The sequence below is a fragment of the Notechis scutatus genome, chromosome 2, assembly GCF_049901735.1.
Source record: "Notechis scutatus isolate UNSWTSFEM ecotype Mainland chromosome 2, rNotScu1.2, whole genome shotgun sequence".
Classification (NCBI taxonomy): Eukaryota; Metazoa; Chordata; class Lepidosauria; order Squamata; family Elapidae; genus Notechis; species Notechis scutatus.
Genome location: NC_142010.1, coordinates 27408572 through 27434450, shown reverse-complemented (window position 1 = coordinate 27434450; position 25879 = coordinate 27408572). Strand labels below are relative to the sequence as shown.

The 25879-nt window shown below is 41.1% G+C and overlaps 2 protein-coding genes across 8 annotated transcripts in view; one reads left to right on the top strand and one right to left on the bottom strand.

Annotated features, from left to right (window-relative positions):
* The window catches only part of LOC113432072 (vomeronasal type-2 receptor 26-like), a 492433-nt gene extending 481489 nt beyond the window's left edge, over positions 1–10944 (top strand). For 4 of the 6 annotated variants that reach the window (XM_087953807.1, XM_087953811.1, XM_087953809.1 and 1 more), the window contains 3 exons: positions 3771–3983; positions 6935–7061; positions 8378–10944. In XM_087953807.1, coding sequence (XP_087809933.1) covers positions 3771–3983; positions 6935–7061; positions 8378–9288 — 1251 coding nt within the window. In that variant the 3' untranslated portion in view covers positions 9289–10944. Of the gene's footprint in view, positions 1–3770; positions 3984–6934; positions 7723–8377 lie in introns of those variants that run through there. The other 2 variants (XM_087953808.1, XM_087953810.1) reach the window with 2 other exon arrangements.
* Positions 1–25879, bottom strand: part of LOC148131960 (vomeronasal type-2 receptor 26-like) — a 55371-nt gene that overhangs the window by 25711 nt on the left and 3781 nt on the right. The gene's annotated exons all lie outside the window — the stretch shown is intronic.

Here is a 25879-nt window from a genome sequence, read left to right as displayed (position 1 = left end):
GTATTAAAAACCAGATTCTCCAATGAAGCACATTCACAAGCCAGGTGTCATCAATCATGTTTCCAATGAAGGACTTTTGTAGCCAGAAGATCCGGAAGCCTAGCTGCAATCTTTTTAAAATAATGGTGGAATGTACTTCTGGTTTTATTGCCATACTACTTCAGATTTCCCACTTCCCTTGTTTATGGCAACTTGAAAACAGGCATAGGAATGTTTTACGAGTTGACACCTTTCATCTCTTCCTTGGCTATGTTACTGTTCCCTAAATCCTCATCCAGTTTTTCTGCAACATCTTTTCCAAGTGTGGTTCCTGTAAGGGGCACTTGGGGTTTCCCTTTACAACCAACATTCCTGAGGTTCTTCTGGATGCATTTGCTTTCTTCCTAGGATATCACACTGCTGATTCATGTTTGGTTTGCAACTCCTACTATTTTTAGATCATTTTCACAACTATTGAATTTGGAATCCCTCATCCTTGTTGCCCCGTGTTTCATTTTTCTCCTTCTATGTGGAAGACTTCTTACTTGTCTTGCTCTTAAATTCCATTCAGGGTTTATTTAGCCCATTTTGAGAAACCATTAAGATGTGTTTTGAATTTTATATCTGGTTTTATCTTATACATTGAGACATTAAATTTTATATCAGCTAACAACGGGAAGTCATTTATTTGTTGGTAAATTAAAATTTAACACAAAATAGCTTGTCGCAGAAGCAACTGCCTGCAGAAGCTCTTAGATTGGGGCTAAAAGGTGAAAGTGAAAACAGTATGCTCCGTCCCATATTTGAGTAGACCAGGTTGCCCGGATAGACTGGTCTCACCAGAAAAACACTTAATCTCCCCCTCCCCCGGTACAGCCGACAAAGTGAGGGTGTCAACCCAAAAATATTTCCCTGGTATTTTAGAGTTGTCAGCAGAAAGGGAGTGGGGGAATAATACATACCTTAAATATTTTCATAGATAATTGCTAGGTGGCTGAGGCTTCTGGCGCGCAAGATTATTACTGGAGAGCATGATTGATGACTCTTGGCTATGGATGTGTTCTATTGGATAATATACATCCAGGGGGTGGGAGAAGACAAAGCAGTGGTGGGATTTCACTGGTATTACTACTGGTTTGGTGATATTTTTGCATGTGTGTGTGTGCTTTACGCACATGTGTGCCTGACACATGTGTACATGCGTGTGTGAAAAAAGCATCACCGGTGTCACCCGGAGAGCTGAAAGACGCTACGTGTGGGTGCACAGCATTTGCAAAAGCCTCTTTTTCCTGCTTTTTCAACCTCAGCTGTGCCGTGCAAAGCAGCACAGCAGGAAAGAGCCCGGGCGGGTGGGTGGGCCAAACAGCAGCAGACACCAAACCAGTTTGGTGTCTGCTGTTCTTCAGAGCTACCGATTCTTTAGAACTGGGCAGAACAGGTAGCATCCCACCTCTGAGACCAAGGGGAGATGAATGATGTGTCTCAGATTCGGCTGCACCCATGTTCACTCCTGATAAATCTTGCTTTAAAAAAAAAAAAACTTTGAGAGATGTGACTAGTAACTAATTATTTGAATGGGGGTGTATTGTTGGAACCCTGACAGAAGGAACCCCATGACCTAGAGGGTAATACATCTGCCTAATAGGCCAGCAGCCCGGGTTCAAATCCTAGAAAGGTATGGCTAGCTGATGAGAGCTAAACAGCTTGAAATAGGTATACTAGTCTTCCTTTATTTCGTTGTCAGTAAATTTAAATTTAACACAAAATCATTTTTCATGGAAGCGCCTACCTGCAAAGATTCCTGGCTTAGGGTTGAAAGGCGAAAGCAGAAGCAGTGTGCTCTGTCCCATTTTTGGGTAGACCAAATTGCCCTGTGTTGTGGTTAGCTGGCAGCAGGTGCGGACGGTGGAGGAGAGTGAAGAATCAGATGAGGGGCAAGGACCATTAGGGAGTGGACTGCTGCCTTCAGAGATTGTGGGGGCTGGCAGCAGTGATGAGAAGGTTCCTGAGGAGCCTGTGCCAAGTGCACGCAGGATTGCTCATAGGAAAGAGCAGTTACAACAGCACGGGCGACTCGGGAGTAAGGCTGCAAGGTAATGGCCCCTCCCTCAAGAGGATAAAAGCCAGCTGTGAAACAAATGTTCTTTGCAGAAGGCAAAGGCGTTTTGAAACTGCAGCCTCGTGGACATTCTAGTATCCTGAGTTTGTATTTGAACATTTTTGCATTGCTAATTATTTCTTGTCTGTTATCTTTTGGCAAGTCTGTTATCTTTTGGCAGTTTGACAAGGCTTGTGCTTATCACAGCTAATTATTTTGAAAAAGCATTAAAAGGTTTCTGTTCCTTTTGGATTGTGTTTGATTTGTCGGAAAAGGGTGTGGGTCAGAACACCCTGAGAGACCATTCTCCCCAGAAAAACACTAAATATGCAATTCCATTTTACTAGGATTTGACCAGCTGTCTGCAAGGAGTATAAATCTTTCTATTCCCCACCATACAGGCAGAGCTGAAGAACTTTCTGGGATGAGAAGTGAAATGTTTTCAAAGAAAAACCAGAAACTCCAATTGCCTCTTCAAAAAAGCACCTTTGGGTCAGGTTTTAGTGATGAAGGAGGGGGGGTTTAAGGGAAGCTGTAAAAAACTCATATGAAAATAAAATTAATCTGACAGAAACCTTACGATAATGTAGAATTAGCTGGTCTGGATATGTTTCAGTCTACTCTTCTGGGAAAATATTAGCCTGGAACTTTCTTCTTTGATAAATCCATGCTTTCTGGTAATCACCTGTTGTTTTCAATGAGTTTATAAATACTCTCTTCATTTTTGTAATTTATCTGTGATCTGCTCTAGAATGGTTCCTAATAATTGACAAATTTTGGCAATTATCATTTTTCCCTGTGAGATGAGAGTATAAAAATAACAGACTTGATAACCAGGATGAGTAAGAAAGCTATCAGGCCTCTAACAAATCCACCCTCATTCAAATCAAAAGTCTCTAGTCGCATCTCAGAGAAAAGTAAATTGGTTTATTAGAAGTTGCCATTTTGGTGCATGGCTGGGTGCAACCAATACTAAATTACATCATACATTTCTCCTTTGACCCTGGTCTTTCCCCAACCCCCTGGATGTGACTCCTCCAATGGGATACATCCATCTGCAAGAGTCATCCATCATGCTCCCCAATAACCTTCTTATGCTCCAACAGCTTTGGGCTGCCAGGGTGATTCTCGAAGCATTTCAAGAATGCCTTTTTTCCCCCCACTCCCTTTTTCTGACAGCTAAAAAGATAAAAGAAGTATCTTTTTAGTTGACACAAGCTTTATTAAAGATATTTGCAAATAGGACCCCTACTCCAAACAAGTAAGGGAAAGGAGACACCGCCTTTAAGGTGGTTGCAAACATTTATAATATATCACATAGAAAAGGTTACATAATCCTTCCTGTTTCTCACACATAGGACTTCTAGGAACTTCCATCACAAAAACAATGTCAGTGTTCAGATAACTTTCTAAAAGGTCACATTAAGAACAAAGATGGAGTCTCTTTGGTTCTATAATTTCTTAGGTGTAATAGGAAAATAGATATATTTTTTCCATGTATAACATTTCCAATATATGAATCGTCAGTAATATTCAGAATTTTGCTGAACTTTTCTTTTACATTTTTCGTGGTAAAACCTGTTCTCCCAAACAGGACTATTTACAAATAAGACCACTGTAGTAGAAAAAAGAACAAAAAGGGATAAGTTGCCATGTTTATTGCTTTTAAAATTTCTGGATGTTCCCATTCTAGTTTCATCACTTTCTGGAGAAGAATGAGCTTCTCAATCTTTCCACATATGAACTGTACTTGGACCAAAATGGAGATTTAGAAGCTAATCTGAGGATTGTGAGCTGGGTGTTTTTCCCTAAGAAGTCTGTCCTCAAGGAGAAAATTGTGACTTTTGGAAGAAAGAAAATTATTATCAACCAAGCTCTTTTGTCACGGCTAAAGTTGCACAACAGGGTGAGAAAAACATTTATGTCTTTTCTCTCTTTTCCAAAGGATTGCAACCCATTTCCTTGGGCTAAGTCTATGCACCATGGCTTATTATTGAAATGGAGAAGCCACAAGAAAAATGGTAAAAGACCTTCAAGTGCTAGGAATGATAGCCTCTGGTTGTCTTCTAATTGTAAAAGAAGAAGGCAATTTTGTTGATCTGTGCCTGACTTTATGAAATCGAACTTAAACTGGATGAAGGCCCTTTTGGTTCCAGTGGGAAATAAGCTTTGTAATCAGGATTCATCTTGTCCTTGTTGGGATGAGTGTCCCATGAAATGGCAGTAAAGATATTTTTAAGCAACTCAGACCTGGCCAGAGTTATACCTTTCTCACCCAGTGAGAAAGAGCAATAACCCTTCTGCTATGCCCTGACCCAGAAAATGGAAGCATTGAAGCATGACTTTGACGCAGAGAATAGAATAGAATAGAATAGAATAGAATAGAATAGAATAGAATAGAATAGAATAGGGTAGGGTAGGGTAGGGTAGGGTAGGGTAGGGTAGGGTAGGGTAGAATAGGATAGGATAGGATAGAATAGAATAGAATAGAATAGAATAGAATAGAATAGAATAGAATTGGCCAAGTGTGATTGGACACACAAGGAATTTCCCTTGGTGCAAATGCTCTCAGTGTACATAAAAGAAAAGATACATTCGTTAAGAGTCAAGAATCATAAGGTACAACACTTAATAATAGTCACAGCATACAATAAGCAATCAAATCATACTAGGAAACAGTCAATATAAATTGTAAGGATACAAGCGACAAAGTTACAGTCATACAGTCACAAGTGGGAGGGGATGGGTGATAAGGAGTGATTAGAAGATTAATAGTAATAGTAGTGCACACTTTGTAAATAGTTGGACAGTGTTGAGGGAATTATTTGTTTAGCAGAGTGATGGCGTTCGGGAAAAAACTGTCCTAATGGCTAATTGTTCTGGTGTGCAGTGGTCTATAGCGTCGTTTTGAGGGTAAGAGTTGAAACAGTTTATGTCTGGGATATGGGGGGTCTGTAAATATTTTCACAGCCCTCTTTTTGACTCGTGCAGTATACAGGTCCTCGATTGAACGCAGGTTGGTATTAATTGTTTTTTCTGCTTTCCTAATTACTCTGTGAAGTCTGTGTCTGTCCTGTTCAGTTGCAGAACCAAACCAGACAGTTATAAAGGTGCAGGTGACAATAATTCCTCTGTAGAACTGTATCGGCAGCTCCTTGGGCAGTTTGAGCTTTCTGAGTTGGCGCAGAAACAACATTCTTTGTTGTACTTTTTTAATGACATTTTTTAATGACATTTTTGATGTTAGGTGTCCATTTTAGGTCTTGTGATATGATAGAACTTAGAAATTTGAAGTGAAAAGCATTTGCTGATATCCGATATAATGAGGGACAATTTGAAAAGAATTTCTACTTAGATTTGGCCTTTGGCTTCTACAAGAGAGCACCTTATCTTATGCAAATGTTCATCTTTATTTATTTATTTATTTATTTATTTATTTGATTTGCCAATTGTTTACAAGATAATAAGTATAAGTGTATACATAGTTGTGAATACATGAAATGGGTACATATAAGAAAAATAAAAGAATAAGAGAAACAATAGGACAGGGACGGTAGGCACGTTGGTGCGCTTATGCACGCCCCCTGCAGACCTCTTAGGAAAGGGGTGAGGTCAATAGTAGACAGTCTAAGGTTAAAGTTTTTGGGGTTTGGGGAAGAAACTACAGAGTCGGGTAGAGTATTCCAGACATTGACCACTCTATTGCTGAAGTCGTATTTCCTGCAATCAAGTTTGGTGCGGTTAACTTTGAGTTTGTATCTATTGTGTGCTCTTGTGTTGTTATGGTTGAAGCTGAAGTATTCACTGACAGGTAGGACATTGCAATGTATGATTTTATATACCATGCTTAAGTCAGACCGAAGACGGCGTAATTCAAGGTTTTCTAGTTCTAGAATTTCAAGTCTGGTGGCATAAGGTATTCTACAACGAGTAGAGGAGTGGAGAACTCTTCTTGTGAAATATTTCTGGACCTTCTCAACTGTGTTTATATCAGATACATAATGTGGGTTCCAGACTGATGAGCTGTATTCGAGTATTGGTCTAGCAAATGTTTTGTATGCTCTGGTTAGTAGTGTGATATTACCAGAGAAAAAGCTACGTAGGATTAGGTTAACAACTCTTAATGCCTTTTTGGCTATGTAGTTGCAGTGGGCTCTAGCACTTAGATCATTAGAGGTGAGTATTCCAAGGTCCTTTACAGAGCTTGGGTCATTAACAAGTTCTTGACTATTCAGCTTGTATTTTATTTTCTGATTTTTTTTGCCAATATGTAAGACAGAGCATTTATTTGTTGAGATTTGAAGTTGCCATTTGTTTGACCATTCTGATACATAGTCAAGGTCTTTTTGTAGGGTAGCAGTATTGTCTGTGGTATTGAACAGCTTTACATCATCTTGATGTAATCATCTTGATTGTTCGCCTCCTCAAGTCTTTTGGGGGGAGGAAATGAAGTCTCCAAATGTAACTAATAACAAACTTTGTATTAGTTTTATACTAATTATACAAATTTGTAATTCAGATATGTTATTGTTCAACTAGCATGGAAAAAATTTGTTCTTCTGTGCCAGTTGTTGTTATCTTATTGAAGTTATTCAGCAGAAAGTACCTTGTCTTGGATATCTAGTTAAGCCTTATAAATATCTCCTTCTGACAACTTGTATACATTGCCCAGATGCTGCAGCAAAAGATGTTTGACTCACTCTTTTTGAGGGACATGTTCTAATGACCTCACATCTATCTCATATCACTACAGTTCTAGAAACTGAGCAGTCACTTTAAATCTTATTTCAAGAACATGTCAGCATATCAAGCTGGTTAGTGCTATTTTTTTTTAAAATTCCCTGTTTTTCTGCTTAGTCTCTTCCTCAGTCCAAATGTGTGGAAAAATGTCAACCTGGATTTGTCAAGCAAGCTCGAGAAGGAGAGCCGGCTTGCTGCTATGACTGCATTCCTTGTCCGGAGGGGACCATCTCCATTCAAGAAGGTGCTCAGGCTGAAGATAATGGAAGGGCTTGTAGAAGTAGATTCATCCAGAGTGTTTACATGGAACTGCAAATTAAAAAACAGTTTGAAGCTCAGCTGCTTTCTTGTTTATTTTCATACTGCACAATTTATGATCTAAAGGAAAGAATAGTAAAAAAAAAATCTTAAAGGAGAAGCTGGATAGAGACAGAAGTGTGAAATATTGAACAAATTTTATTACATCCAGAGCCAATATCTCTTCTGCTTTTTATTTTTGAATGTGATCTTCCACATTTATATCTCTAGGAACATTCTTTGAAACTCAAGGCATTAGGTCCACATAACGTAAGGCTAATTTTGATGCATTCTCCATGGGCATCCCCTTGTGGGTCACTGGGAAAGTGTTGCTGCTCCACAATGAAGTGGACAGTTATGACTGCACCTCATTTGACACGTTTTACCTTTGCTGCCAGCAGCCATTTCTGATTACTTGCAGGACTAGTTTTCTTTTTGAGTTAACTAGGTTTTATAAGATAAAACATCCTTAGGATCCACTATATTAACAAGTATCATCTGGCAGAACCCAGGATTATTGCCTATAAAAGTTAACTATTTCACTTTCTCACTTCTAATAATGTAGCTTCCGAAAAAGTATCTGCATGTTACAGTGGAAATTATTCATTTCCTAAAACTTCCACCAATTTGGTACACCTTAGCAATATAGATGATATATGATAGATGATAGATGATAGATGATAGATGATAGATGATACATGATAGATAGATAGATAGATAGATAGATAGATAGATAGATAGATAGATAGATAGATAGATAGATAGATAGATAGATATATGATGGATGGATGGATGGATGGATGGATGGATGGATAGATGGATAGATAGATAGAAAGGAAGGTAGGAAGGTAGGTAAACAGACAATGGATGGATGGATGATGATGGATGGATGGATGATGATGATAGATAGATAGATAGATGATGATGACAGATAGATAGGTGATTGGTGATTGATAGATGATGATAGATAATAGATAGATGATAAATGATAGCCGATAGCCAATAGATGATAGAAGATGATAGATAGATAGATAGATAGATAGATAGATAGATAGATAGATAGATAGATAGATGTGTGTGTGAGAGAGAGAAATGACAAACAGACATAGAGATAGAAAATTATATTCTTCAGATTTTTTTGTTCAACTCTTAACAGATACTTCTTTGAAAATGCTTGTGGTATCAACTGCTGTGGCAAGAAAGTATTTCTTGAAATGTAAAAGGACAGAAGGTTAAAGAAATATTGCTTTGTTGTTTTTTCAGATGTGGAACAATGCATGAACTGTCCGGATGATAAATATCCAAATGAAGACCGAGTTCAATGTATCCCCAAAGCTGTATCCTTCCTATTGTATGAAGAATATCTGGGCATCATCCTGGTCTCCTTTGCCCTATTTTTGTTCCTAATTTCAGGTTTTGTCTTAGTTATATTCTTTCAATACTTAGAAACTCCCATTGTCAAAGCTAACAATCGTGACCTCTCTTTTATCTTCCTGGTCTCCCTCTCGCTTTGCTTCTTGTCTCCTTTTCTCTTCATTGGTCAACCAAGGAAAGTCACCTGCCTTTTCCAACAGATGGTTTGCAGCATCACTTTCTCAGTTGCCATTTCTTCTCTCTTGGCCAAGACAATCACAGTGGTTCTGGCTTTCCTGGCCACAAAACCAGGAAACCGAGTGAAGAGATGGTTGGGGAAGAGTTTAGCCAATTCCATCATCCTTTCTTGTTCTGCTATCCAAATTATCCTCTGCTCCATCTGGCTTGGAGCTTCTCCCCCGTTCCCTGAATTTGACTTTCACTCTCAACCTGGAGAGATCATCCTGCAATGCAATGAAGGCTCCGTTGTCATGTTCTACATCACCCTCAGCTACCTGGGCTTCCTGGCCACCATCTGTTTCATAGTGGCTTTCCTGGCCAGGAACCTGCCTGGGGCTTTTAATGAAGCCAAGCTTATAACCTTCAGCATGCTGGTCTTCTGCAGTGTCTGGGTGACTTTTGTGCCCACCTACCTGAGCACTAAAGGGAAGTACATGGTGGCTGTGCAGATCTTCTCCATCTTGGCCTCCAGTGCTGGGCTACTGGGCTGCATCTTCATCCCCAAATGCTACATAATCATGCTGAGGCCAGACCTGAATATGAAGGAGCAGCTTACAACCAGAAGAAATGAAGAAATGTGAGACAGGGGGATTTTAAGTCTCAGCATTTTCCAACAAGCCACACTTAGAAAATGCTACAAGCTGCTCTCCATACCTAAGCAGGCCAACAATTTTGGTTGAAATGAATGGTTGAAGGTTCTGTTCCACATCCTTATCTAGTAGAATTCCAAGATGTTCACTCAGCTCTTTTGAATTCTTAAGATGGTATATCTAGCCTACTGATATCAGGTTTTTGAAACATGATATTTGTGCAATGGGAATCTTGTACTGATGCCAAAAATATACATTGGCGATGCCCTAAAATTTTCTTTATTTTAGTTGTATCATCGTTCATTTGCAGTTGGTGTGCTTTGCAATATTGGACTCAAGATCACATTAGTAGTAATATAATATGGATTCAACAACCAATCGACCACGTTATTATAGATAAGTTAAACAAGAAAGTAGCTAACATAGAGCATAATAAGATTTTTAGAAAAGAATTTCTACAGAATGAGATGATTGAATGTCCCATTGATGTCAGGGAGAAGTGAAATCCCCCCAAATGCTCATTCAGAAGCTGTGGTAATTCATACATCACCATATTCTGCTTTTGGACAGTCCAAAGAATCCCAACCAAAGAGTCCAAAGATTGTCATTGGGAAATGAAGATAGGCCCTGGTCTTATCTAAGAGACTTATTCTTCCTCCTTCACTGTATTATCACTTCCTATCTTTCTAGTATCCAAGAGGTTCTCAGCCTTCCCCAAACCCTTCTTGGAGCTATCAAAAGAATCTCCATTTGGTCTTGAGTGAATGTCTATGCAAATTCTCAATCATCCAGGTCATGGTTATCCCAAAGGTGCTTTTTAAAGAGACAACTGGACTTTCTTGTCTTTCTTTGAAGATGTTTCACTTCTCATCCAAGAATCTTCTTCAGCTCTGACTGGATGGTGGGGAATGGAAGGATTTATAATTGCAGACAGCTGGTCGTTTGCATTCTTTTAGAGAGTCATTGAGGCCACCTGGATATTTTTCTGTGTCATTAGGGTCACCTGAGTATTAGAAATGGGTGTGGCGTCTTCTTGGAACTGTTGAAAGAAAGTATTCAAACAAGAAAACCCAGTTGCCTCGTGAAAAAGTACTTTTGGGATAACTCTGACATGGATGGCTGAGAATCTCCATAGACACCTTCTTGGAACTTGTCAAATACCCACGTCCTGGTCCATGTCATACAGTTAATGAGGTGGTTTTAGGGACAAGATTCTTTCAATCTCCTCCTGTGGGAGAGTCTGTCATCTTTCTGTGCAATCTTCTCCAGCCTTCTAATGAAAATTGATGTTTGAATAGGAAAAGGGAAATGCTGTATTTCAACAAATATTTAATTAATTTTAGAAGTGGAAAGGGCATGAGTGCCACTAAATGTTGTTCTTCCAAAGCAGAACTGAGCTGAAAAACAGTGAAAAGATGATGTTAACAATATGATCCAGATGAATCTTGACAGAGTAGAACACTGGGCCGTATCTAACACAATGATATTCAATGTAGACAAAAGTAGAGTCTTACATTTAGGCAAGAAAAACCAAAAGTACACATACAGATTGGGTGACGCCAGGCTCTATAGCAATAACTGTGAGAGGGATCTTGGAGTCTTAGTGGACAACCAGCTAAATATCAGCCAGAAGTTTGCAGCAGTAGCCAAAAAGGCTAATTAACAGAGAGATACAATCAAGATCAAGTGAGGTACTAATACCACTCTATAAAGCCTTAGTAAGACCACACCTAGAGTATTGCATCCAGTTTTGGTCACCACAATATAAAAAGATGTTGAGAAAAAGTACAGAGAAGAGCAACAAGGATGATAAGGGGACTGGAGGCTAAAACATATGATGAATGTTTACAGGAACTGGGCTTGGCTAGTCTAGTAAAGAGAAGGACCAAGGGAGACATGATTAGCAGTCTTCCAATATTTGAGGTGCTGCCACAGGGAGGAAGTGGTCAATCTATTTTCTAAAGCACCTGTGGGCCAGACAAGGAATAATGGATGGAAGCTGAACAAGGAGAGATTTAACCTGGAAATAAGGAGAAACTTTCTGACAGTGAGAACAATAAATCAATGGAACACCTTGCCCTCGGACATTGTGGGAGCACCATCACTTGAGACTTTCAAGAAGAGATTGGAGTGCCATTAGTCAGAAATGGTGTATGGTCTCCTGTTTGGGTAAGGGGTTGGACTAGATGACCTACAAGGTCCCTTCCAACTCTGATTATCTGTTATATGCAATAGTGTGAGCTGCTTTATTGTAGAGCAACAAGAAAATAAAATTATTATAAAATGGGAGTTGCTATGAAGAAGCAAGTTGTTTCTCCTCTTGGAGAGAGAAACCTGGGCACAGGAAGTATCACCTTATCTGATAATTCACCCTCAGTCATTCTACTTCTTCCTTCTGACCTCCAGAGCATGGGAAGTAGGCTATAAAACATTGTGCAACCAATGATCTTCTGGGCAATGACATTAATCCTCTGGAGTGTTGTCCTATCTGCCACTGTGCAATTGTCAAACCATACACAGATGCAGTAAGGACTTGTGATGCTGGAGTCCAGCACTAAGTGGATGGGCTTCTGCTTTGTTTAACATGGTATCTTGTCTCCATAGAATGCTGGCGTGGGAACCCAGAAGTATGAGCTTGGTGCCATTCTAGGCTGATGACAGTTAACTCTACTGCTGCCTGCCTTCTAACATCAAGAAAAGAATCTAAACCCTAGAACCAAAATCTAACAGATTAACAGAGTTGGAAGGCACTTTGCAGGTCATCTAATCCAACCCCCTTCCCAAACAGGAGAGCCTAGTGGTGGGATTCAAATTTTTTTACTACCGGTTCTATGGGCATGGCTTGGTGGGCGTGGCAGGGGAAGGATACTATAAAATCTCCAGTCAGAGGTGGCATTTGCCAGTTCTCAGAACTCCTCAAAATTTCCACTATCAGTTCTCCAGAACTGGTCAGAACCTGCTGAATACCACCTCTTGGAGACCCTACATCATTTCTGCCAAATGGCAGTCCAATCTCTTCTTGAAAGCTTACAGTGATGAAGCTCTCACAACTTCGGAAGGCAACCTGTTCCATTGGTTGATTGTTCTCACTGTCAGAAAACTTCTCCAAATTTACAGGCTAAATTCTCCTTGTTCAGTTTCTATCCATCATTCTTTGTCTGGCCTTCGGGTGCTTTAGAAAATAGCTTGACCCCTTCCTCTCTGTGGAAGCCCCTCAAATACTGGAAGACTGCTATCATGTCTCTCCTGGTCCTTCTCTTCACTAGACTAGCCATACTGAGTACTTGCTACCATTCATTGTATGTTTTAGCCTTTAACCCTGTCTAATGTTACGAGTAGGAATTGTTTCTGATTTTCTTTTTTCTTAGATCTTCATTTATTAATCTTAAATTAAGCTGAATTGCTCATGATGAAGTTAAACTTCACTTTCCATCTATTGCAGAAAATCCCTTTTTTGATCACAGCTGAAAAAGAGCCAGGAAAGTCTCAGGCTGTGGTCTGTATTGTTGGGTAAATAGAGTTATACACTATAGAGACATTTTTTTCTTGATGCTCACTGTGTTGCTTTCCATATTCGTAAGATTCTGAAGATCCTTTATATTTTGAAAGGTTTTTTTTTAGTTTATTATTTTAATTATGGTATTGCGTTCCTAGAGACTGAGCCGAAGTTCTCACTCCAGCCCAAGCTTCCAGAGGGAACGTGGACTGTTCCTATTGGCTGATGTTGTTTGACCACCAAATATAAAAGAGAGTTGTCAAACGACATCAGCTGTTACCCGCTGGCTGGCTGCCTTGTTAGCGCGGCAGTCGTGGCAACCCTTTATGGTTAAAATAAAGTTACAGCTGAAGTTTGCTCTGAGTTGCCTCTGTCAATCCGCTGCCTATACTACACTGGTGATGAGGATGGGATCCCTCTAGAGGCAACCAAGCAAGATTGCTGAGCGAAAGTCACTTCAAAAAGCGCTGAAATCATTTCCGAGCTGAATGTCACTTTAAGAGCTGGTTGTTACTATTTGCGAGCGCGAATTTCATTTTCCCTCAGAAGAACCTGGCACCTCCGAAGACGAGATGACTGCAACCCCTGTGTTCCCACCTTTAAGACCAACAGCTTAGACTTGGGAGTCTTACATAAATTGTTTTGACTGCTTCCTAGATGCTATCGCAAATCCATTACTGCCTGCAGCAAGGTTTGGCTCTGAACAAAGGTAGGGCAAAGCCATTTATCCACAATAGGAATTGCCCTTCATTGCATCACGCAGCAAGCTTCAACCCAAGCCTGGGACTCAGCTAGCCGAAAAAAAGTTAGCTGTGACCACTACAGCAACCAATAGAATATATGCTCTTGCCACAGGAACAGGAAGCTCAAGGGCAAGGCCTAAGTATAAATAACTCTCACTCTCTCTGGTCAGCTGCCCAGGATCTCAAACCCATGTGGTCCTGTTCACCAATAAATTATCTTTCCAATCAGCCTCCATGTTTCCAGTGTCTTTCTCCCCACTTGGAACTGAACCAGATGAGTATTTCTTCCAACAATCCATAGAGCACTAAAATTATTTAGGACCATGTTATCAGAAGAACTACTAAGCTTTTTAATACATGATAATTGCTGATTGATAAGGTACTGTTTTCAGGCCATATTTTGGGCTGTTTTCAGGCTGTTTTTGGCCTGAAAAAGGCCCGGAAAACAGGCTGCTCATCAGAATTCAAGGAGCGCATGAGCAAAACAGGAAAACAAATGGGCGCGGGGCCAGCCAGTGGTGGGATTTGCCGGTTTGCTGAACTGTACAGAATCTTAACTACCAGTTCACGTGAACCGGTGTGAACCAGCAGCAGCCCACCTCTGGTGTGAAAACAATGGATTCCTGATGGGGTATGGAGATAATGGATCCCTGCTGGTTCTTCTAGATTACTTTCAATACCATCAATCAACAGTTGGGATGAGATTTAGATATGATCCTTGATCAGAAAATATACGCCTAGTCCTACCATTTGTTTAGTGATGGTTGAAGTTACAATGGCACTGAAAAACTTGCACCCAGTCCTCCTACTTATGACTGTTGCAGCATCCCCACGATCAGAAGTGTTGGCAACTGGCATGCATTTATGAATGGCTCTAGGATCCCAGGGTCATGTGATTGCCATTTGTGACTTTCCCAGCTGGCTTCCCAATAAGCAACGTCAATGCGGGAAGCTGGATTTGCTTAATGACTGAATGATTCATTTAAAAACTGAAATGATTTGCTTAACCGTGGCCAAAAATGTCATAAAATTGGGCATGACTCACTTAACAACTGCCTTGCTTAGAAACAGAAATGCTGTTCCCAACTGTTGTCATATGTTGAGGACTATGTCAGCTTCAAAATGGATTGGACGTATGGCAGCCATTTTCTTCATTTCTCAGCTTGACACACTTTGAGGGGAGGAGGAAGCTCTGGAATGTCAGTTCAGAAATCAAAAACTTACTATCTCATGGGAACCAAGGTCATTGTCAGGGTTCCAAGTAACAATCCCAACCAAGCAAGATTCCGAGGCGAGTGATTCCTCAGAGCTATACTTTATTAGAGATGTCATATTGGCACATCTGGGAAAACCCAAATCTGAAAGTCCCCCGGGTTTTCCCCACCCAAAGGAAAATCAAAGTCCCTTCCCCTGCACCCATATGTCCATCACATGGCCCAATCAATCTACCATCCCAACTGGAGATGTCTCCCAGGCATGCCTCTCCAGTTGCAGGCTGAACGTCCTTGGCGGAGAAAGGAATGCTGTTGTGACTATGCAAACTCCTGCCCAATTTCCCACATTAAACCTCAGCTCTAAATATGCCAGCCCCAAAAAATGGCGTTTAGGGCTGACAGTCATCCTACTGTCAGGGGTCCAAGTAATACATCCATTGCAAGTGTTGAAAGTTCAAACCCGCCCTCTCCTAGAAAAATGAAATATTTTAGGATATACTAAAAAGGCAAAATGTTTCCTCTAAAAGAGAAGTAGAAATCAAAAAGGCAGAAACAGACCCCCCCAACACACCTTTGTTAATGGGCCATTAAGGCCTGGCCAGTCTATTCAACATAACAAAGATCTACCTTCTTCAGGCAGAGCCATTGAATTGCCCTTCATTGCATCACCCACCAAGTTTCAACAAAACTTAGCACACAGACAACCTACAAAGCTAGCTATGACCTCTGACAGCAACCAATCAGAATACTCTTCATGCCCCGGAAGTTCAAAGCCTAGAGAGGGCATAAAACCCAGGCACTCTCAGCATCTCTCTCCTTTTCTTCACCCAAGAGCTCCAAGGCATGTGATCCTGTCCACCATTTAGCCATCTTTCCAAACAGCCTCCATGAATCCAGTATCTTTTTCCCCACTTGGAACTGAACCCAGAAGAATATTTCTTCCAACAAAACTCTGAGGCAGGTGGATTCCTCAAAGAATCGCTTTATTGGAAATAATCATATTGGCACATATCTGAGAGGCCCCTTGGTTTTCACCTAATTAAAAGTAAATGTTTTTTTCCTCTACCAAAAGCAATCAATCATATGGCCCAATCAAGGCAGCGTCTGCTGCTCTGGTAACCTCCTTCCTCTGTCCAGGTCCCTGGTTCCCAAGCGAAAGTATTTTATTTTGACTACACAAGCTATCTTTAATCCCCCCCCCATCCCTCGCAGTGTGGCATCACTCCAAGATGACTCCAGCCAGATCAGCTTCAGGGTTGACACCTACCAGGTGCTGGCCAGAGACTGGAAGAGGTTACCAAGGAGATTCTAGAATACCTAATTGGACAGTGTGACCTGTGACAAGGAGGGAGGGAGCTGTCTGATCTTTAATTATACTGAAAGCACAGGAAATAGCCAGAGCTGGTTTTGCATTTCAAACGTGCCGAAATGATGTACTCAATAAAGCAATTATTTGAGGAAGCTGAAGTCTCAGAGTTGCTGGATTGGTTGGGTTCATTACTTGGAACCTTGGCAAACTACTTATAAAAGATGGTGCTTGAAAAATATGAATTGATATGAAACCTCTGGCTCTGTGATAGCTCTCACTTCCATTCTTCTTTATGCCACTTAATGAACATGACTCCTTTGCTTCATACGACAATTCATTCTTTTTATTATGGAAAACTAACATATATAAGAAGCATTGGGTATATTTTAGAAATGTAAAAACACACACATGCACACACATAAAGACACAAATGATATCCCAAGAAGAATTACTTAAATATGATCTAAGCACAAATGGGGTGTCATGCCCCTGTTGGAATCTGATTCTGAGGAGGAGGTTGAGCAGCTGACAGGGAGTGGGAGTGTAGCTCTGGTGGCTGTGGAAGAAACTGGAGAAGGGCACAGTCTGGCTGGGCATTCAGAGGAAGACCCAGGGCCACCCCCTCTTCATCCTAGGGCACATAGGGAGGAACAGAGAAGGGAACAACCTAAGTTGCATGGTTTATGGAGGAGGAAAGGGCCCTGATCCCCTTCATTGGCTGCAGCTGGGAAAACTGCTTAAAAAGGCAAACTATGCACAGCAAAGCTGCTGGAAGCAAAGCATGAATTATCTTTGTTTGTCTGGGTTCTGGCGTCCTCCTAACTGTGTGTGTTTTGTTATCTTTTGGAAGTCTGAAATTCCTTATCCTGCCCTGTCCAATTAGGTACTCATTAATTGCTGCAGTGTGGTTTGTGTTGGTTTTTATTTATAATCTATATTTACTTTGGGTTCAGACTGAATTTCTTCCCTTTAAAGACTGTTCTTGGGAGAGTTTTTTCTCCAGCCAATGATAACTGGACATTAGGAGCCAAGTTGGAGGAATTAAAGAGACTTTATCTACTTTGGTGACTTCGCTGCTTTTGTGCTATTCCCCGGGTCATCACATGGGGGGGGGGGTTGAAGATGGTGAGACGCTGATCGGTAATATGGTCAATTATTTAATATGAATGACTGATTTTAGAGAACACTCTTGAAGTATTCTTATGTAAGGATCGCTTTTCTATTTTACTTTTATCATTAAATGCTCCTTTGTATTCAGATCAGGCCTTAGTACAATAATGTAACACTTGGGGAAGAAGATGCAGCCCAGCACTGGAGGCCAAGATGGAGAAGACCTGCACAGCCACCATGTACTTCCCCTTGGTGCTCAGGTAGGCTGGCACGAAGGACACCCAAACACTGCAGAAGATCAGCATGCTGAAGATGATCAACTTGGCTTCGTTGAAGGATCCAGGCAGCTTCCTGGCCAGGAAAGCCACCACAAAGCAGATGGCAGCCAGGAAGCCCATGTAGCCGAGAGCCCCATAGAACATGGCAAGAGAGCCTTCGTTGCACAGCAGGAGGATTTCTCCTGGCTGAGAGTTCTTATCAGAGTCTGGAAATGGGGGCTGCAGCCCTAACCAAGAGCAGCACAGAACAATTTGGACACTAGAACAGACAAGAATGAGACTGTTGGTGAAGCTCTTCCCCAACCATCTCCTTACCTGGTTCCCTGGCTTTGTGGCCAGGAAAGCCAGCACCACCATGATTGTTTTGGCCAAGACAGAAGAGACAGCAATTGAGAAGATGACGCTGAAGGCTGTTTGTCGGAGGAGACAGGTGGCTTTGCTTGGCTGGCCAATGAAGAGGAAGGAGGACAAGAAAGAAAACAGAAGAGAGACAAGGAGGACATAAGAGAGGTCCCGGTTGTTGGCTTTGACGATGGGAGTTTCTAGGAATTTAATGAAGATCCCTAACACAAAGCCGGTCATTAAGGACAAGAAGAGGGAAATTGAAGCTAAGATGATCCCCAAATGTCCTTGATAGCTCAGAAAATTTATAATTTTAGGGATACATTGATCTCGGTCTTCATTTGGATACTCATCTTCTGGACATTTGGTGCATTCCTCTGCATCTGAAAAGAGGAAAAACAGTATCCCTCTTACAACTTATTATTTTAAATTTGCTCACGATTGAGGGTGAAGGTTCATTCTCCGAGCTTGTTAGGTTGGTTTCTGAATGTTTCGTTACCAGGCCAGGTAACCTCTTCAGCGGAGTTTAAGGGAAACTAATCACTCATGATTGTTTTGGATAAAGATGATTTTCAAGAGCCAGAAAATGCATGTTTCTGGGTATGTAGGACTGTTGCAGTCAGTAATATGGATCAGTGCTCATCAACCAGTGGGCCGGGGACTACTGGTGGTCCGCGAGAAAATTTTGGTGGTCTGCAGAGAAATGTCACCTTCAAAACAATTAATCCATCTATGCAGAAACACAAGGCTGTGCCGCCCACGTGGCCCATGGGAACACAAGGCTTGCATCCCTTATATTGCGAACAACACGAGGTCATGAGGGGAGGGGGAAAGGGCAGAAGGGGGGAACTTGCCCCACTTGCCCCAGGCACCTGGCATGGCCACCGGGCTGCTTCTTTCCGCTTCTTTCTTCTTCTGCTTTTGGCTGCATGCAAGGAAAGCAGCAAAAGTCTTTCTTTCTCTCCCCCAAACTCCACCAGAAATGAGTCTTTGGGACCCTGCAAGGCATCCTGCTCCAAGAAGTTGTGCCATTCTCGCAGACTACTGCTTCTGCTGCTGCTTTCCTTGCATGAAGCCAAAAGTCTCTCTCCCCCTGAGAACCAAGCTAGAGACAGTATCCTGTGATCCCAAATAAAGAAAGATTGATTGGTAGGAAAACGGGGTGGGGGATTTTCCTGCAGACTTTTTTGGGGATTTTCCCAGGGTCTCTTCTGCTTCGGCTTTTTCTGCAGAGACCCAGGGAAAATCCCCAAAAAAGTCTGCAGGAAAAACCCCCACCCTGTTTTCCTACCAATCAATCTTTCTTTATTTAGGATCACAGGATTCTCTCTCTCTCTCTCTCTCTCTCTCTCTCTCTCTCCCTGAGAACAGAGCTTAAAAGCAGGTTAGGTGTGTGTGTGCGTGTGTGTGTGTGTGTGTGAGAGAGAGAGAGAGAACATCACCATCAGCCCTTCGAGGTTGGATCAGATCTCTCCCTCTCTCTCTCTCCCATCAATGTCAACAAACCACCATCACTCAAACTTCATATTAGCGGTCCGCGGGATTTAAAATTATGAGTTTGGTGGCCCCTGAGGTCCAAAAGGTTGGTGACCCCTGGTATGGATGAAGACTGGAAAACTTTGAATCTCACAGTTACCTTTTCTCATAGTTTGCTGTGTTGATATTAAGGTGATATTTCCCCTATTTATTCCAACACTGTAGACAAGTAACCTCAGACCTGCTAATCTTAGATTTTTCCTGTGCTTGGGAAAAATGGCTGGGATTTTCCCATGGTTTTCCATGGTTGCTTTTACAATCGTTTTTTATTCTGTTCATTCAACTCATCATATGATTGCTAAGTATATCCATTCTTCTAAATGGGCATTTTTTGGCAGAAAATGCAAAAACATGATGCAAAATGTGATCATGTGACCAGAGGATCCTTCAGCTGATTATAAACACGAGTCGGTTGCCAAGTGTTTAAAATGCAGTTGTGGATTCAAATTTTTTTACTACCGGTTCTGGGGGCGTGGCTCGGTGGGCATGGTGTGGGTTGGTGGGTGTGGCAAGGGAAGGATACTGTAAAATCTCCATTTCTTCCCCATTCCTGGGGGAAGGATACTGCAAAATTCCCATTCCCTCCCCACCCCACTAACCTGCTTTCCAGCTCCATTCTCCTGTATAGGGCAACCAAAGAAGACACAGCCGATCAGCTGGAACTCAGGAGGCAGGGAATAGATGGAGTGGAGCCAGTCAGAGGTGGCCCAGGTAGTAGTTCAACCGTGTGCAGTGAAATTCACATTTTGACAGCTTGACATACAGGTTTGCTGCTAGAAGTTTTCTAGTACCTGGTGGACTAGGGGTATGTGGTCGTCCGTCGTCTCAGTGTAGATGAGAATGTGGTCCAAGTAGACAAGAACCCTCTTATAAAGATGTTCATGTAGCACCTCATTTATTAACTGCATGAACACTGCCGGGGGGCCCTTTCGTCCAAAAGGCATGACCTTGAATTGGAAGCTCTCTAGGGGGCAGTTGAACACTGTTTTCCATTCATTTCCCTCCCTGATGTGGACTCGATAGTATGCTTCTCTGAGATCTAATTTGGTAAAGATCTTCCCTTTGGCCAGGTGGGACATCATGTCCTTCATGAGCGGGAGGGGGTATAAATTGTGTATGCACAGACCATTGATCGCTCTAAAGTCCACGCATAATTTCATAGTTCCATCTTTTTTTTTCTTTTTTTTTTTTCCCCAAAACTAAAGAGGATTTATTTGAAGGTAACATTCTATGTCCAGCACTAACCTGGGCATAGCCAACTCTGAGATACGTAATTCACTGTCACCCTGGATCCTACTCCCCCCGCCCCCCGGGTGTTTCATCCAATGAAAAAAATGTCCATAGCCAAGAGTCATCAATCATGCTCTCCAATTAGATTCTTTTGTGGCAAAAGCTTCAGCCATCTAATCAGTAAGAAAATATGAATGGAATGTACTTTCGATTTACCCTGTTGTTTGCTCTTGGAAACTCCCCCCTTCTTTCTGTTGTCAACTATAAAACGTGTATACAAAATGTTTTATGAGTTGACATTCCGCTCCTCCCTGCGTGCCCTAGGATGAAGAGGGAATGGGCCTGGGTCTTCCTCTGAATCCCCATCCACCCTGTGTGCTTCCCCAGTTTCCTCCACAACCACCAGAGCCACATTCCCATCAGCTGTTCCACCTCTCCCTCAGAGTTAGACTCCAACAGGGGCATGACAGGTAGCAGGAGAAACCATGATACCAAAAAACCACAGTTACAACTTTGGGGGCACTATTCTGCAGTGATTGTGATTAGTTTACTTTACTTTATTGTCATTGCACCTCGTACAATGAAATTAAATACCATCTTCAGTGTACATTATGACTGTGAAAATAAACACAAACATACATCCTTAACATTCTATACATTGAACTGATAACCCCTGATATCGCATTAATATTGAACTATACAGTAGAATTCAACAGAGCTACTGCCCTGGGATAGAAGCTGCTTTTCAGACTATTTGTCCTTGTTCTTATTATTGTTCTGTACCATCAGCCAGATGGTAATACAATAGTTCAAAAAAAGGGTGCCCAGGATGAGATGGATCTTTGAGAATGTTTTGAACTTTCTTAAGGCAGCGGGAGCTATAAAGCTATTCCAAAGAGGGGAGAGGACAACCCATGATCTTTTGGGCAATGACATTAACCCTCTGGAGTGCTGTCCTATCTGCCACTGTGCAATCAGCAAACCATACACAGGTGCAGTAAGGACCTGTGATGCTGGAGTCCAGCACTAAGTGGATGGGCTTCTGCTTTGTTCAACATGGTATCTTGTCTCCTTAGACTGCTAGGGTGGGTAACCCGAAGTATGAGCTTGGTGCCATTCTAGGCTGATGACACTTAACTCTATACTTCTGCCTGCCTTCTAACATCAAGGAAAGAATCCAAACCCTAGAACCAAAATCTAACAGATTAACAGAGTTGGAAGGCACCTTGTAGGTCATCTAGTCCAACCCCCTTCCCAAGCAGGAGAGCCTAGTGGTGGGATTCAATTTTTTTTTAGTACCGGTTCTAAGGGCATGGCTTGATGGATGTGGCAGGGGAAGGGTACTATAAAATCTCCAATCAGAGGTGGCATTTGCCAGTTGTCAGAACTCCTCAAAATTTCCACTACTGGTTCTCCAGAACTGGTCAGAACCTGCTGAATACCACCTCTGGGAGACCCTACATCATTTCTGACAAATGGCAGTCCAATCTCTTCTTGAAAGCTTACAGTGATGAAGATCTCACAACTTCGGAAGGCAACCTGTTCCATTGGTTGATTGTTCTCACTGTCAGAAAACTTATCCTAATTTCCAGGCTAAATCTCTCCTTGTTCAGTTTCCATCCGTTATTCTTTGTCTGGCCTTCGAGTGCTTTAGAAAATAGCTTGACCCCTTCCTCTCTGTGGCAGCCCCTCAAATATTGGAAGACTGCTATCATGTCTCCCCTGGTCCTTCTCTTTACTAGACTAGCCATACTGAGTACTTGCAACCATTCATTGTATGTTTTAGCCTTTAACCCTGCCTAATGTTAAGAGTAGGAATTGTTTCTGATTTTCTTTTTTCTTAGATCTTCATTTATTAATCTTAAATTAATCCCTTTTTTGATCACAGCTGATAAAGAGCCAGGAAAGTGTCAGGCTGTGGACTGTATTGTTGGGTAAATAGAGTTATAGACTATATAGACATTTTTTTCTTGATGCTCACTGTGTTGCTTTCCATATTCATGTAAGATTCTGAAGATCCTTTATATTTTGAAGGTTTTTTTGGTTTATTATATAAATTATGGGCTGTGAGTTCTACAGCTAAGATGGTGGGAGTGCCCACAGAATGATTGAAGCTGTGATCTGATTTTATTTATTTATTTATTTGATTTGCCAATTGTTTACAAGATAATAAGTATAAGTGTATACATAGTTGTGAATACATGAAATGGGTACATATAAGAAAAATAAAAGAAGAATAAGAGAAACAATAGGACAGGGACGGTAGGCACGTTGGTGCGCTTATGCACGCCCGCTACAGACCTCTTAGGAAAGGGGTGAGGTCAATAGTAGACAGTCTAAGGTTAAAGTTTTTGGGGTTTGGGGAAGAAACTACAGAGTCGGGTAGAGTATTCCAGACATTGACCACTCTATTGCTGAAGTCGTATTTCCTGCAATCAAGTTTGGTGCGGTTAACTTTGAGTTTGTATCTATTGTGTGCTCTTGTGTTGTTATGGTTGAAGCTGAAGTATTCATTGACAGGTAGGACATTGCAATGTATGATTTTATATACCATGCTTAAATCAGACCGAAGACGGCGTAATTCAAGGTTTTCTAGTTCTAGAATTTCAAGTCTGGTGGCATAAGGTATTCTACAACGAGTAGAGGAGTGAAGAACTCTTCTTGTGAAATATTTCTGGACTTTCTCAATTGTGCTAATATCAGATACGTAATGTGGGTTCCAGACTGATGAACTGTATTCGAGTATTGGTCTAGCAAATGTTTTGTATGCTCTGGTTAGTAGTGTGATATTACCAGAGAAAAAGCTATGTAGGATTAGGTTAACAACTCTTAATGCCTTTTTGGCTATGTAGTTGCAGTGGGCTCTAGCACTTAGATCATTAGAGGTGAGTATTCCAAGGTCCTTTACAGAGCTTGGGTCATCAACAAGATCTTGACTATTCAGCTTGTATTTTATTTTCTGATTTTTTTGCCAATATGTAAGACAGAGCATTTATTTGTTGAGATTTGAAGTTGCCATTTGTTTGACCATTCTGATACATAGTCAAGATCTTTTGTAGGGTAGCAGTATTGTCTGTGGTATTGAACAGCTTTACATCATCAGCGAAAAGAATGCAATTGCTCTTAATATGATCACAGAGGTCATTTATGTAGAGTATGAAGAGAGTTGGTCCTAGAACACTGCCTTGGGGGACACCACTATTGACAGGTACAGAATTTGATAGGACGCTCCCAATTTTGACCATTTGTTGTCTGTTTGCCAGGAATGCTTCTATCCAGTTATTCAGTTGTCCAGAGATACCATAGGATTTTATTTTTAGGAGTAGTTTGTCGTGTACCACTGAATCAAAGGCTTTACAGAAGTCTATGTAGATTGCGTCTATTGCTTTGCCCTGGTCGAGTTGTGTCGTCCATATGTTTTTGCAGTGTAAGAGTTGCAGATTACAGGATAGTTTTTTCTGAAACCAAATTGTTTGTTGGAGAGTAGGTTGTTTGTCTCTAAGTGGAGGATGATGGATTGGTTAATAATTGATTCCATGACTTTACAGGTGACGCAGCATAAGGAGATTGGTCTGTAATTTTCAACTAGGCTTGGGTCTCCCTTTTTGAAGATGGGGATGACTGTGGCTTGTGACCATAGGTTAGGCAAGGAGCTGGTCCTGAAAGATTTTTCAAAGATTATGCTTAGAGGTTTGGCTATGGCAGTGGATAGCTTTTTTTAAGAAGTAGGCACATATTCCATCAGGTCCAATAGATAGAGATGGTTTTAGATTGCGTAGTGATTTTTCAACATTGTCTTCTGTAAAATCGATATGTATTAGATCATTGTTGTTATCTGTGGTACGGCTAGGAAATACTGGGCATGATCCATTGCTGTTTACAAATACTGAGGTGAAGAATGTGTTAAAGATGTTGGCTTTAGTGGTGTCGTCGTTGCAGTCTTTATCATCAGGTCCTATCAAGGGTGGGATAGACCTTGAGTCTTTTAGTTTGTTGTTTACAAAATTGTAAAAAGCACGGGTGGAATTGGTGCTTAGAAGGTTTTCCTCTTGTTTAATGTGATAATTGATGCATTCGGTCTTTATCTGGTGGCATAAATTTTTGTATCGGCTTTTGAAATTGGCAACGTGACCAGATTTGTTTTTCCGCCAGAGTGATCTCTTTTGGATTGAAGTTTCCTTATTGTTATGGGTAATCTGCTTTTTTGTTTTGTTTTGGGAGTTGGTACATATAGTTTGATGACTCTTTTGACTTCAAGTAAAAATATGTTGTAATGGTCTTCAACAGTATTGCATCCAGTGAATAGAGATTGCCAATCAAGGGATGAGAGATCGTTGTCTATAAGATCATAGTTGCCTTTTTTGAAGTTACAATTGGGGATTACATCATTGTGGTGATTTTGTGTGGGCGTATGTTGAGACAAAAGTCAATCATATTGTGGTCACTGCTGGAAAAGGGTTCTTTAATTTGTATTCCGTAAATTAAATTCAAACTATTGCAGAAGATGAGATCGAGGCAGTTGTTTAGTCTAGTGTTGTTGGTTACTAGTTGTTCCAGTCCCAGATTTGTAATAGCATTGTAGAAGGTTGTGTGTATGATTTCAGTTGTACATTCATTTAGGGTCCAGTCAATATGAGGTAGATTGAAATCACCAAGAAAGATAAAAGGGTATGGGCAGGATGCAGCCCATGTTAGTAATGTATTTAGCTTGTTTACATGTTCGATGTCATAATCAGGTGCTCTGTAACATAGTAAGAATCGAATTGTGATATTTAAGGATAGTTCACAGATGATGGTCTCAGGAAGAGCAAGCTCCTGGGTAACTTGGATATTTTTTAGATGTAAGGACTTTTTATAGAAGATAGCAACACCCCCTCCTCTAAGAATTTCATGCCAGATTTGTTGCCACATTTGCCCAGAAACAGAAGTGAGGGGACCTGATGACCCTTTTTCTGGTTGTGCTGTCATATTTGGTGACGTGGGAGTAAGGATAGGATAAATGAAATGTAAATTGAGAAGGAAGTCCATTTAATATGCAAGAGTTTATTTCTGAAGGTAATGTTAGCCTATAAGAATGTTATTACAAGGAACTCTCACTTGAAAAACACTATAGTGATTTTAGCATACTCTTAAAAATATAAGTACTGGTTTATATGACTCTACAGACAAAAATCTAAGCGTGGTGACGAATTCATACTATATATTATAATAAATAACATGTTTGATCTTTTGGAGTAGTGATAATCAACCTGCGATAACTCTACATGTTACTCCCAGTGCCCTTCACCAGTCGTCTGATGTCCTGGTATCCTGGGAATTACAGT